Below are 14,036 nucleotides of genomic sequence, written 5' to 3'. Positions count from 1 at the left end.
CTAACCCGCTGTAGAGTTAGGGTTAACTCTAACCCACTGTAGGGTTAACTCTAACCCACTGTAGAGTTAGGGTTAACTCTAACCTGCTGTATTGTTAGGGTTAACTAACCCGCTGTATTGTTAGGGTTAACTAACCCGCTGTATTGTTAGGGTTAACTAACCCGCTGTATTGTTAGGGTTAACTCTAACCCGCTGTAGAGTTAGGGTTAACTCTAACCCACTGTAGGGTTAACTCTAACCCACTGTAGAGTTAGGGTTAACTCTAACCCACTGTAGAGTTAGGGTTAACTCTAACCCGCTGTAGAGTTAGGGTTAACTCTAACCTGCTGTATTGTTAGGGTTAACTAACCCGCTGTATTGTTAGGGTTAACTAACCCGCTGTATTGTTAGGGTTAACTCTAGCCCGCTGTAGGGTTGGGGTTAACTCTAACCCGCTGTAGGGTTGGGGTTAACTCTAACCCGCTGTAGAGTTGGGGTTAACTCTAACCCGCTCTAGGGTTAGGGTTAACTAACCCGCTGTATTGTTAGGGTTAACTAACCCGCTGTAGGGTTGGGGTTAACTCTAACCCGCTGTAGGGTTGGGGTTAACTCTAACCCGCTGTAGGGTTGGGGTTAACTCTAACCAGCTGTAGGGTTGGGGTTAACTCTAACCCGCTGTAGGGTTGGGGTTAACTCTAACCCGCTGTAGAGTTGGGGTTAACTCTAACCCGCTGTAGGGTTAGGGTTAACTAACCCGCTGTATTGTTAGGGTTAACTAACCCGCTGTAGGGTTGGGGTTAACTCTAACCCGCTGTAGGGTTGGGGTTAACTCTAGTTGGGGTTAACTCTAACCCGCTGTAGAGTTGGGGTTAACTCTAACCCGCTGTAGAGTTGGGGTTAACTCTAACCCGCTGTAGGGTTGGGGTTAACTCTTACCCGCTGTAGAGTTGGGGTTAACTCTAACCAGCTGTAGGGTTGGGGTTAACTCTAACCCGCTGTAGGGTTGGGGTTAACTCTAACCCGCTGTAGGGTTGGGGTTAACTCTAACCCGCTGTAGGGTTGGGGTTAACTCTAACCCGCTGTAGGGTTGGGGTTAACTCTAACCAGCTGTAGGGTTGGGGTTAACTCTAACCCGCTGTAGGGTTGGGGTTAACTCTAACCAGCTGTAGGGTTGGGGTTAACTCTAACCAGCTGTAGGGTTAGGGTTAACTAACCCGCTGTATTGTTAGGGTTAACTCTAGCCCGCTGTAGGGTTGGGGTTAACTCTAACCCGCTGTAGGGTTGGGGTTAACTCTAACCAGCTGTAGGGTTGGGGTTAACTCTAACCCGCTGTAGGGTTGGGGTTAACTCTAACCAGCTGTAGGGTTGGGGTTAACTCTAACCAGCTGTAGGGTTAGGGTTAACTAACCCGCTGTATTGTTAGGGTTAACTCTAGCCCGCTGTAGGGTTGGGGTTAACTCTAACCCGCTGTAGAGTTAGGGTTAACTCTAACCCGCTGTAGGGTTGGGGTTAACTCTAACCCGCTGTAGGGTTGGGGTTAACTCTAACCCGCTGTAGGGTTGGGGTTAACTCTAACCCGCTGTAGGGTTGGGGTTAACTCTAACCCGCTGTAGGGTTGGGGTTAACTCTAACCCGCTGTAGGGTTGGGGTTAACTCTAACCCGCTGTAGGGTTAGGGTTAACTCTAACCCGCTGTAGGGTTGGGGTTAACTCTAACCCGCTGTAGGGTTGGGGTTAACTCTAACCCGCTGTAGAGTTAGGGTTAACTCTAACCAGCTGTAGAGTTAGGGTTAACTAACCCGCTGTATTGTTAGGGTTAACTAACCCGCTGTAGGGTTGGGGTTAACTCTAACCCGCTGTAGAGTTGGGGTTAACTCTAACCCGCTGTAGGACCAGAAGCTGAGGAAATACCATCTAGAGTAACTATATAGCTAAACAGTTTCTCCCTGAAGCGCTCAGGTCCAAAGATAACGACTTCAGTTTGAGTTTAGAAGCAGAAACTTCTGAGTATCCAGGTCTATATGTCTTTCAGACATGCTTGTAGTCTGACCAACCTATTGGGTTCATCTGGTTTCATAGATAAGTACAACTGAGTATCATCAGCATAGCAGTGGATTGATGTACCACTAGATGGCTGCCACTCCTCCTCCTCTGCCTGTGGTTCGAGGAAGGCGAACATTTAAACAGTCAGAGGGAGTTGATTCATTAATGCTAACAGTAATGCTGCTAATAAGTTGCTGCAGCCTAGCCTGGAAAACCAGCGCCAACTGCTGGACGGCAAAATGTTTTCCCTGCGGTTGGGTCTGGCCTCGAACCACTTTTCATTTTGAAAATACTGCCCTGAATCTGGCAGATGGCAACTAAACCAATCACAACGCAGAGATGTGTTTTGAATCAACGAGGGCGGGGCAGAGGGTTCTGGTGCGGGGTTTTGAGGGAGTGACGACAGAGCAGTGCGACGTTGGGCAGTGGAAGCGAACATAGACATCATATAGAACACTAGACTGAGCATTGGCTGCTGAGACGCGAGAAAAACGGCCGCCATCTTGGAGTGGTGAACGTCAAGCTCACGATAACGTTTGTCATTGAATTTGCAACTAGAGACTTGTCAAGATGCCTGGCTGGTGTTCAGCATACAACTACTCAAACGAGCGAACCAAGGAAAACAGAAGTCGTGGGATTACTTTTCACAAGTAAGATTTAACATTACCATACTATTGAATCTATTTGTTTTACCAGAGTGTTGTAGTATAAATAGATGCTCCTGAGGCCGTGGCTAGCTAGATTAGCTCACAAGATGAATATGAATGGCTTGATGATATGATAATGAAATTAATGAAAATGAAAACATGACATAGGCTACTTGAACAACAAAGTAATAGCGGAGGGCAACGGCAGAGTAATATTGGCGTATTAACACTATGCGACCACATCGTAAATGAATGACCGATCAGCTAACGGCTGACAGATGACAGCTGAGAGCTGACAGCTCGGCATCAACCATAGCATCCTTTTATATAAATGGCTTGAAATTAAGGAAATGAAAACATGACATACTTTAACAACAAAGTTTAAAATAAAGATAAACAATAAAAAACTGTACAGCATTTTATGAACTTCATTTTAGGCGAATGTATGCTAAGGTTACTGAGTCGTATCACTGTTGATATGGGTGGTGGGGTGCGTGCATTACATTTGTGACTTGATTTCTTTTTTCCATGGGTTCCGTTGTCTACAAAAATTGCACATCGTTGGTGACGGGCAGAAACCTCGTATCTTTTACATTATCACATTGCATTATACTTGGCAAACACCTTTATCAAAAGTGACCTACAATCAAGGAAAACTATTTCGATTTATATTTAAACGCTTAAAAAAGGAAAAAAAATGGACATACAAGTTTTCAACCTGTCACTAATGACATCACATGGTGCTTTCAAGAGGAGTCTTGTTTTGCTATGATCAGAATAATGAATGTTTTTGTTTTTCCAATTGCAGGTACCTGTCAGTCATGGGGTTCGTTATAAACATTGACACACTGATGCTGATGATTCCCGAACTGCTCCAGGTTCAGAGAACCAGAAAAAGTAAATGTATTGCCAAAGCATAAAATATAATGAACATGTAATGATTAATTTATACACATTGTTTTTGCTGCAATAAAGTGCAGTGTGTCTGAGGGACTTGTTTTGAGGTGCATCCAAAATTGTAGTGCTCTTTTTTGTATATTAATGGCCAGTGGATATATATATATATATATATATATATATATATATATATATATATATATATATAAATAAAAAAAATTGTGGGGAAAAAAAGAAGTGTGAAAAAAAACAATATTGTAATGTTGAAGGTCCGTGTATGATTCACTTAAGAACTAAAAATAAAATGAAAAAATGACTCGTTATCTCATTGTTTGTTTTTCAAAGGTGAACCATGAACTATTAATGACTCATGTAGGCCTATATTGTGTTACGTTATGCCAAGTATGAACAATAAATCCCGCCAAACCATGTTTTTTTTTATCAGTGCTTCACGGATGACATTTAAAACGCATAAACACGAGTGTTATTCAGCGATATATTATTAATTAAATGCGCTGACTGTTCATTGCTCCTATCAACCCGGTTATACTGAATGGAGCGAATCATCACTCCAATATGGCAGCCCTGCGTTACGTTCGGCCCAAGAGCGGTTACATTCGTTGCTCAGTCTAGTGTTCTATATGATGTCTATGTCCCCTCCCACCAAAGCTTTCTGTCACGCTTACTACGTCACAGTCAGTTGCGCTCATTGGTCAGAGCGTTGGCCTATAGGCACAGACACGGTTTGAAAGACAACGGGTTGTGCTCATCAACAATGTTCCGTTGTATCCATTGATCGGAGCCAGACTAAATTAGAGCTAGCTGCAGCCAGCTTTCTGTAACAAATGGTCTTCAACGACCCCCATAAAACCATCTGCTATTTGGTTTAGGTCACTATATTCACACAACTCCAAATTTCTGTGGAAAAACAAGCCACCATGTCATTAAAAACTTTACAATGGACCAAAGATGGTCTGTAACAATCCTGCAAAACAACAACATGCTAAACTTTACTCTGTGGAGGAACAAAGGAATAAAACATCTTCAACAAATAATGCCATTTTATTTCATTCGTTGTGCTCATATCTAACATCTGTCACCCAGCACAACAGGTGTTGAGGAAACTATTCTCATGAACTGGAAAGCCAATAATTATCTGTGTATTGATGAGTTTAGAAGTTTTTCTGTCGGATCATAGGAGCGCGGACATATCGGGCATCATGCAACAACTGTCCGTACGCACAGATTTGTTCTTAAGTCGTGCGTACGAGTGATTTAAAGGGACATTTTCAAATGTGCGTTGCAACTTCTTGTCAAGATTCAAGAAGCTATATATTCAGACTCAAGGTCCATACAAACAAAAAGACATCAAGTCACACAGTACAAAGGATTACATAACACACATACAATAACACTATAAATACAGATGACAGATAACATGTCAGATATCATAAGTTGACATAGCCTTTTGTGTGCAAACAATGCAATTAGTCATATTCCGGGAGTTACCGGAAGTGAGGTCGACGCAGCGTTAGCGTTAGCAGCAGTGTGCAGTTGCTATCTGGAAAGTGTTCTTTTAAATAAACTCCCGGTAAACCTACAAACTTTCTAATGCCTCGTTTTGTGAGTTAAGAGCCTATGTGCAGAAGTTTGGTAACAGTCAATGCATTATTAGTGGGATAATTAACCAGATAAAATCTATTTACCATTAGCGCCAGTAATAAGCCATTCGGCGGACGTGACGTCAAAATGACATCATTTCCGCTTGCAGGCCTGGCGTTGGGAAAAACGCAATTCGAAGTGCTTTAATGTCCCTCTCGGCACTTCGTGGTTTTTCATAGAGCGGAAGGACATGGCAGCCTCCATAGAGCTTGCCCGCTCTATCTATTTTTGATAGAGATAATTTTACACCAATGAGGACTAATTTATGAATGAATATGTTGATTTGAGCTAATGAATGACTTAATTTATTACATGGTGTCCCTTTAAGAGAATTTGCGCATTCACCAATCTGTTGGTATTTTACGTTTTCTTTCAGGTACGAACAGAATTTACAGTGATCCAGAGCTGTCGTAGGAGTTTCCTAAAATAGTCCGCTGTTATTCCAATCCAGTTTCCTTGACTAATGGATTGTATATTTAATTACTTTGAAGCAAACATAAATAAATATACATTATACCCCATAATGATGCTGACATTATTCTGTTTGACTTAAATTATGCACTAATTGAAGGTTAATCTGACTCTGTATATAACAAGGTCAATGGGAAGCGTAACCAGCGGCTGACTTTCTACTTTTGGATGCCTTAGTGCGTCAGGCTCTTGGAAGAGAGCGTGTGTTCCGAGACGTTTAGATATCCTGCGGAGACAGACGAATGGTTGACATGATTTAGATCACCAAGCACTGTGCTGCTGCTAATATGCAGCTTGCTGGAGCCACGACTCCAGAGAGAAACACGCCGATCAAACCCAGTTCCACCACACGTCCAGGTCCTCAGCACCCTTGTGTTATCAGTGTGTGTATGTTATCAGAGTGTGTATGTTATCAGAGTGTGTATGTGTTATCTGTGTGTGTGTGTTATCAGAGTGTGTGTGTGTTATCTGTGTGTGTGTGTTATCAGAGTGTGTATGTGTATGTTATCAGTGTGTGTATGTTATCAGAGTGTGTATGTTATCAGAGTGTGTATGTGTGTGTGTTATCTGTGTGTGTGTGTTATCAGAGTGTGTATGTGTGTGTTATCAGAGTGTGTGTGTGTTATCTGTGTGTGTGTGTTATCAGAGTGTGTATGTGTGTGTTATCAGAGTGTGTGTGTGTTATCTGTGTGTGTGTGTTATCAGTGTGTGTATGTGTGTGTTATCAGAGTGTGTGTGTGTGTGTGTGTGTTATCTGTGTGTGTGTGTGTTATCAGAGTGTGTGTGTTATCAGTGTGTGTATGTGTGTGTTATCAGTGTGTGTGTTATCTGTGTGTGTGTGTTATCAGAGTGTGTGTGTGTGTGTGTGTTATCAGTGTGTGTGTGTGTGTGTTATCAGAGTGTGTGTGTTATCAGTGTGTGTATGTGTGTTATCAGTGTGTGTGTGTTATCAGAGTGTGTGTGTGTTATCAGTGTGTTTGTGTGTGTGTTATCAGAGTGTGTGTGTTATCAGAGTGTGTGTATGTGTGTTATCAGAGTGTGTGTATGTGTGTTATCAGTGTGTGTATGTGTGTTATCAGTGTGTGTGTGTTATCAGTGTGTGTGTGTGTGTGTTATCAGAATGTGTGTGTTGTCAGTGTGTGTGTGTGTGTTATCAGTGTGTGTGTTATCAGAATGTGTGTGTTATCAGTGTGTGTGTGTGTTATCAGAGTTTGTGTGTTATCAGTGTGTGTGATATCAGTGTGTGTGTGTGTTATCAGAGTGTGTGTTATCAGAGTGTGTGTGTGTTATCAGTGTGTGTTATCAGTGTGTGTGTGTTATCAGAGTGTGTGTGTGTGTTATCTGTGTGTGTTATTAGCTCACAGACTGCTGACTGAGTCTCATCTAATCGGATCAGCTTCCTGCTGATCTCAGCTCTGCGTGTCACAGACGTGTTCATCACTGATCAATATTAATATCAGCCCTGATCAATATTAATGATGATGCTCAGAACCTTTAACCCAAACTTCTGAACATCATAAATATGCTGTCAGAAACTGGAACCGGTCCAGAAATCCGGATTCTGGGGGTTTCATCACCTGGAGTCCCAGACACCAGAACCAGCACCTGGATCCACTCTGATCTGGTCCTGGTTCTGGTTCTGTCTGTGAGGGGAACCTTCAGTAATGAGCTGTGCATCAGGAGTTCAGCAGAGTTCAGGAAGTATTCACACATGAAATCATCTGACAGTCAGAACCAGAGATTTAACCGAAGCTCCAAACTCGGCTGGTTTATAGTTCATAAATAAAAAGGAATCCTGAATCTGAAACTCAGGAATCAGTTTGTTTCTGTCAGTTGGAGCTGAACTGTGATTCAGAACGGGTTGAACAGCAATGTGTACACAGCAGGATGTAAACAGGATTGTTCTGCTGGGGGATTACAGTGTAATGATGGAGCTGCTGACCACGCTGTGTGTGCAGAGATTATAAATACAGCCGACCGGGTCACACCGTCTTCCTCCTGCTGAGTATTCATCACGTTCATCTCTGCTGCTGCTTCAGGTCAGTTCATTTCAGATAAAAACTTTAACTGCTGAGATTCCCTGATACCTGTAGTTCCCTGGGTCCTTAGAACTTGCTGCAGACCAGATCCCAGGCTCCCTGGGTCCTTAGAACCTGCTGCAGACCAGATCCTAGGTTCCCTGGGTCCTTAGAACCTGCTGCAGACCAGATCCCAGGTTCCCTATGTCCTTAGAACCTGCTGCAGACCAGATCCCAGGTTCCCTGGGTCCTTAGAACCTGCTGCAGACCAGATCCCAGGTTCCCTATGTCCTTAGAACCTGCTGCAGACCAGATCCCAGGTTCCCTATGTCCTTAGAACCTGCTGCAGACCAGATCCCAGGGTCCCTGTGTCCTTAGAACTTGCTTCAGACCAGATCCCAGGTTCCCTGTGTCCTTAGAACCTGCGGCAGACCAGATCCCAGGTTCCATGGGTCCTTAGAACCTGCTGCAGACCAGATCCCAGGTTCCCTGTGTCCTTAGAACCTGCGGCAGACCAGATCCCAGGTTCCATGGGTCCTTAGAACTTGCTGCAGACCAGATCCCAGGTTCCCTGTGTCCTTAGAACCTGCTGCAGACCAGATCCCAGGTTCCATGGGTCCTTAGAACTTGCTGCAGACCAGATCCCAGGTTCCCTATGTCCTTAGAACCTGCTGCAGACCAGATCCCAGGTTCCCTGGGTCCATAGAACCTGCTGCAGACCAGATCCCAGGTTCCCTGGGTCCTTAGAACCTGCTGCAGACCAGATCCCAGGTTCCCTGGGTCCTTAGAACCTGCTGCAGACCAGATCCCAGGTTCCCTATGTCCTTAGAACCTGCTGCAGACCAGATCCCAGGTTCCCTGTGTCCTTAGAACCTGCTGCAGACCAGATCCCAGGTTCCATGGGTCCTTAGAACCTGCTGCAGACCAGATCCCAGGGTCCCTGTGTCCTTAGAACTTGCTTCAGACCAGATCCCAGGTTCCCTGGGTCCTTAGAACCTGCGGCAGACCAGATCCCAGGTTCCATGGGTCCTTAGAACCTGCTGCAGACCAGATCCCAGGTTCCCTGTGTCCTTAGAACCTGCGGCAGACCAGATCCCAGGTTCCATGGGTCCTTAGAACTTGCTGCAGACCAGATCCCAGGTTCCCTGTGTCCTTAGAACCTGCTGCAGACCAGATCCCAGGTTCCATGGGTCCTTAGAACTTGCTGCAGACCAGATCCCAGGTTCCCTATGTCCTTAGAACCTGCTGCAGACCAGATCCCAGGTTCCCTGGGTCCATAGAACCTGCTGCAGACCAGATCCCAGGTTCCCTGGGTCCTTAGAACCTGCTGCAGACCAGATCCCAGGTTCCCTGGGTCCATAGAACCTGCTGCAGACCAGATCCCAGGTTCCCTGGGTCCATAGAACCTGCTGCAGACCAGATCCCAGGTTCCCTGGGTCCTTAGAACCTGCTGCAGACCAGATCCCAGGTTCCCTGGGTCCTTAGAACCTGCTGCAGACCAGATCCCAGGTTCCCTGGGTCCTTAGAACCTGCTGCAGACCAGATCCCAGGTTCCATGGGTCCTTAGAACCTGCTGCAGACCAGATCCCAGGTTCCCTGGGTCCTTAGAACCTGCTGCCGACCAGATCCCAGGTTCCCTGGGTCCTTAGAACCTGCTGCTGACCAGATCCCAGGTTCCCTGGGTCCTTAGAACCTGCTGCAGACCAGATCCCAGGTTCCCTGGGTCCATAGAACCTGCTGCAGACCAGATCCCAGGTTCCATGGGTCCTTAGAACCTGCTGCAGACCAGATCCCAGGTTCCCTGGGTCCTTAGAACCTGCTGCAGACCAGATCCCAGGTTCCCTGGGTCCTTAGAACCTGCTGCAGACCAGATCCCAGACCCGTTTGTTCAGAAGAACAGCAGAACCAGAGCCAGAGTGCTTCTTCCAGTGTAGAACAGGAAGTAGGTCCAGCTCAGTCTGGATCTGTCTGCATGATTCAGTTAATATCAGTTTACTTCAGTTTTATTCATAAAGCATCGGATCACAGAAAATGTCTCAAGAAAGGAGCCTCCATCAGAACCAGAACCAGGAGGAAACCTCCGTCAGAACCAGGAACCATCTGCCTGGACCAGCTGGGGGCTGAGAGGACAGAAAAGAGGGGACAACACACACTGTAACACCAGGCCAGGGACACCTGCTGAGAGAGAGAAACAGTTAATGACAACAATGATGTCACATGGACATGGAGAGGTGCATCATGGGAGCTCCCCCAGCAGTCTGGGCCTATAGCAGCAGAACTATGGGATGTTCCAGGGTCAGCTGCGCCATCCCTAACTATAAGCTTTATCAGAAAGGAAAGTTTTAAGCCTGATCTTAAAGGTAGAGAGGGGCCTGATAACTGAAGGCTCTGCCTCCCAAACTGGAAGCTGGTTCCACAGAGAGGGGCCCGATAACTGAAGGCTCTGCCTCCCAAACTGGAAGCTGGTTCCTCAGAGAGGGGCCCGATAACTGAAGGCTCTGCCTCCCAAACTGGCAGCTGGTTCCACAGAGAGGGGCCCGATAACTGAAGGCTCTGCCTCCCAAACTGGAAGCTGGTTCCTCAGAGAGGGGCCCGATAACTGAAGGCTCTGCCTCCCAAACTGGCAGCTGGTTCCACAGAGAGGGGCCCGATAACTGAAGGCTCTGCCTCCCAAACTGGAAGCTGGTTCCTCAGAGAGGGGCCCGATAACTGAAGGCTCTGCCTCCCAAACTGGCAGCTGGTTCCACAGAGAGGGGCCTGATAACTGAAGGCTCTGCCTCCCAAACTGGCAGCTGGTTCCACAGAGAGGGGCCTGATAACTGAAGGCTCTGCCTCCCAAACTGGCAGCTGGTTCCACAGAGAGGGGCCTGATAACTGAAGGCTCTGCCTCCCAAACTGGCAGCTGGTTCCACAGAGAGGGGCCTGATAACTGAAGGCTCTGCCTCCCAAACTGGCAGCTGGTTCCACAGAGAGGGGCCTGATAACTGAAGGCTCTGCCTCCCAAACTGGCAGCTGGTTCCACAGAGAGGGGCCTGATAACTGAAGGCTCTGCCTCCCAAACTGGCAGCTGGTTCCACAGAGAGGGGCCTGATAACTGAAGGCTCTGCCTCCCAAACTGGCAGCTGGTTCCACAGAGAGGGGCCTGATAACTGAAGGCTCTGCCTCCCAAACTGGCAGCTGGTTCCACAGAGAGGGGCCTGATAACTGAAGGCTCTGCCTCCCAAACTGGCAGCTAGTTCCTCAGAGAGGGGCCTGATAACTGAAGGCTCTGCCTCCCAAACTGGCAGCTGGTTCCACAGAGAGGGGCCTGATAACTGAAGGCTCTGCCTCCCAAACTGGCAGCTGGTTCCACAGAGAGGGGCCTGATAACTGAAGGCTCTGCCTCCCAAACTGGCAGCTGGTTCCACAGAGAGGGGCCTGATAACTGAAGGCTCTGCCTCCCAAACTGGCAGCTGGTTCCACAGAGAGGGGCCTGATAACTGAAGGCTCTGCCTCCCAAACTGGCAGCTGGTTCCACAGAGAGGGGCCTGATAACTGAAGGCTCTGCCTCCCAAACTGGCAGCTGGTTCCACAGAGAGGGGCCTGATAACTGAAGGCTCTGCCTCCCAAACTGGCAGCTGGTTCCACAGAGAGGGGCCTGATAACTGAAGGCTCTGCCTCCCAAACTGGCAGCTAGTTCCTCAGAGAGGGGCCTGATAACTGAAGGCTCTGCCTCCCAAACTGGCAGCTGGTTCCACAGAGAGGGGCCTGATAACTGAAGGCTCTGCCTCCCAAACTGGCAGCTGGTTCCACAACTGCCATGTTGGGTTAACTTTAACATCAGAATGTTTCTGTTCTGCAGGTCCAGACCCGTCGGTCAGAATGAGTCCCAAACAGGTCGTCTTCAAGAAGCAATCCCGAGACAAGTCGGTGAGTTCTGCAGCAGCACCAGTGGTTGTGTCATTGTTGTTGTTTTTGTTGTTGTTGATGATGATGTTTTTATTGTTGTTGTTTTTATGATGATGGTGTTGATGATTATGTTGTTGTTGTTGATGATAATGATTATGTTGTTGATGATGATTTTTTTGTTGTTGTTGTTTTTATGATGATGGTGTTGATGATTGTTGTTGTTGATGATGTTGATGACTATGTTGTTGTTGTTGTTGATGATGATGTTGTTTATAGTGGATCCAGGCAGCCATGGTGCTCTAACATCCCTCTGCTCTCTCTTTAGGTGGCCGTCTACATGGCCAAGAGAGATTTTGTGGATCACTGTGACTTTGTGGATCCAGTTGGTGAGTTCTGACAGAACCGGTTGTTATTGTTGTTATTGTTATTATTATTATTAAGGCTGTAATCACTGTTTCTGATTTCTGCACATGCTCAGTAGGAGAGTTTGTGTTGTGTGTGATGTGGACTCTTCCTGTTCCCACAGATGGAGTGGTTGTGATCGACCCCGTACAGCTCAAGGGAAGGAAAGGTGAGGGTTCCTGTTGTAGATAACCCCTGCAGACAAGTCCAGGGTTAGGGTTAGGGTCCAGGAGAACCAGAACCAGGAGAACCAGAACCAGGAGAGAGAGTCATCTCCAGCAGTTTGGAGGGACTCAGTTACTGAGGAGGGCCGTCTCAGGTGAGGGGCCCACCTGGAACCCGGACTGGTGGGGGTCCAAGAGGTTGTTCTGGTGGGGGTAAGAGGGCAGTTGTTTAAACAGTTTTGGACAGGGAGGGATACCGGTCTGTAGTTCTTGATCTCTGAAGGGTCCAGAGCTGGTTTCTGTAGAAGAGGAGTGACTCTGAATATGTAGGTTAAGGATCAGCAACTTTGACGTTAGTTAACGGGTACCAGGCTCGAGCCAACAACTGTAACTCCCACAAAGGAGAGGAAGTCCTGGATCCCCCTTAGAGTTGACGGGATCCCACTTAGAGTTGACTGGATCCCACTTAGAGTTGACTGGATCCCACTTAGAGTTGACGGGATCCCCCTTAGAGTTGACTGGATCCCACTTAGAGTTGACGGGATCCCCCTTAGAGTTGACTGGATCCCCCTTAGAGTTGACTGGATCCCCCTTAGAGTTGACGGGATCCCACTTAGAGTTGACGGGATCCCACTTAGAGTTGACGGGATCCCACTTAGAGTTGGTGACACAGATGCCAGCTGGACAACTTTCTCATTGGTAACCATCGGAGGCGGAGCCATGATGGTCTCTCCCTGATGCTGCTGGGTCTGCGGGTCGGCTGAGGGAACGGCATCCTCCCTCAGACCCTGGTACAGAGCTTTGGGCTGCCATGGTAACGAGCTTTGGGCTGCTGGTGCAATATGGCTCATCAAAGGAAAAGTGCTCACAAGAGCAACTTTCTAGCTTTTATGTAGGAATTATTGGTTGACAAAAACTCTTGAGAGTTAAACTGATTCGAGCTACAAACATGGTTGATCAATAAAAAAAAACTGGTTCCGTGAAACAAAGAAATTCTAATTTGGTGCAGTAACAGCAGACAAAGACTAAAAGAAAGAAAACAAAGAACACCGATCAAATAAAAGCTCCAAAACCAACAAAGAGGAAAAACAGTTCTTGGATCCTAATTTATTTCAAATTGTCCTTCAAGTCTGAGCTCCAGCTGGTTTGGATCTCCTGGCTGGTTGGGATCTCCTGGCTGGTTTGGATCTCCTGGCTGGTTTGGATCTCCTGGCTGGTTTGGACCTCCTGGCTGGTTGGGATCTCCTGGCTGGTTGGGATCTCCTGGCTGGTTTGGATCTCCTGGCTGGTTTGGATCTCCTGGCTGGTTTGGATCTCCTGGCTGGTTTGGATCTCCTGGTGCAGAGGAGAAAAGGAGTTGAATCCGCGTCGGTCAGCCTTTCATTGGGGAAGTTTATTTGAACAAGTCGTCACAGCAAATGTGCATACAGAATGTCCGAAAATCTCTCCCGACGGCCATTCATGTGAACCAGTCAACAAAGCACACAATGTAATTAGGCCATGTCATGACATTTCTCTCCCACATTGGCTGGTTTGGATCTCCTGGCTGGTTGGGATCTCCTGGCTGGTTGGGATCTCCTGGCTGGTTGGGATCTCCTGGCTGGTTTGGATATCCTGACTGGTTTGGATCTCCTGGCTGGTTTGGATCTCCTGGCTGGTTGGGATCTCCTGGCTGGTTGGGATCTCCTGGCTGGTTTGGATATCCTGACTGGTTTGGATCTCCTGGCTGGTTGGGATCTCCTGGCTGGTTTGGATATCCTGACTGGTTGGGATCTCCTGACTGGTTTGGATCTCCTGGCTGGTTGGGATCTCCTGGCTGGTTTGGATCTCCTGGCTGGTTTGGATCTCCTGACTGGTTTGGATCTC

At 47.1% G+C, this 14,036-nt stretch overlaps 1 protein-coding gene across 1 annotated transcript in view; it reads left to right on the top strand.

The window, feature by feature from the left end:
• Positions 1-11,577: 11,577 nt before the first annotated feature.
• Positions 11,578-14,036, top strand: part of LOC142387925 (S-arrestin-like) — a 74,338-nt gene continuing 71,879 nt past the window's right edge. Inside the window, exons 1-3 of the mRNA XM_075472673.1 lie at positions 11,578-11,625; positions 11,930-11,990; positions 12,131-12,175. Coding sequence (XP_075328788.1) covers positions 11,578-11,625; positions 11,930-11,990; positions 12,131-12,175 — 154 coding nt within the window. The remainder of the gene's footprint in view (positions 11,626-11,929; positions 11,991-12,130; positions 12,176-14,036) is intronic.

Source organism: Odontesthes bonariensis, chromosome 9 (genome assembly GCF_027942865.1).
Source record: "Odontesthes bonariensis isolate fOdoBon6 chromosome 9, fOdoBon6.hap1, whole genome shotgun sequence".
Taxonomy (NCBI): Eukaryota; Metazoa; Chordata; class Actinopteri; order Atheriniformes; family Atherinopsidae; genus Odontesthes; species Odontesthes bonariensis.
The sequence above is the reverse complement of the archived record's forward strand: the minus strand, read 5'-3'. Positions and strand labels throughout refer to the sequence as shown.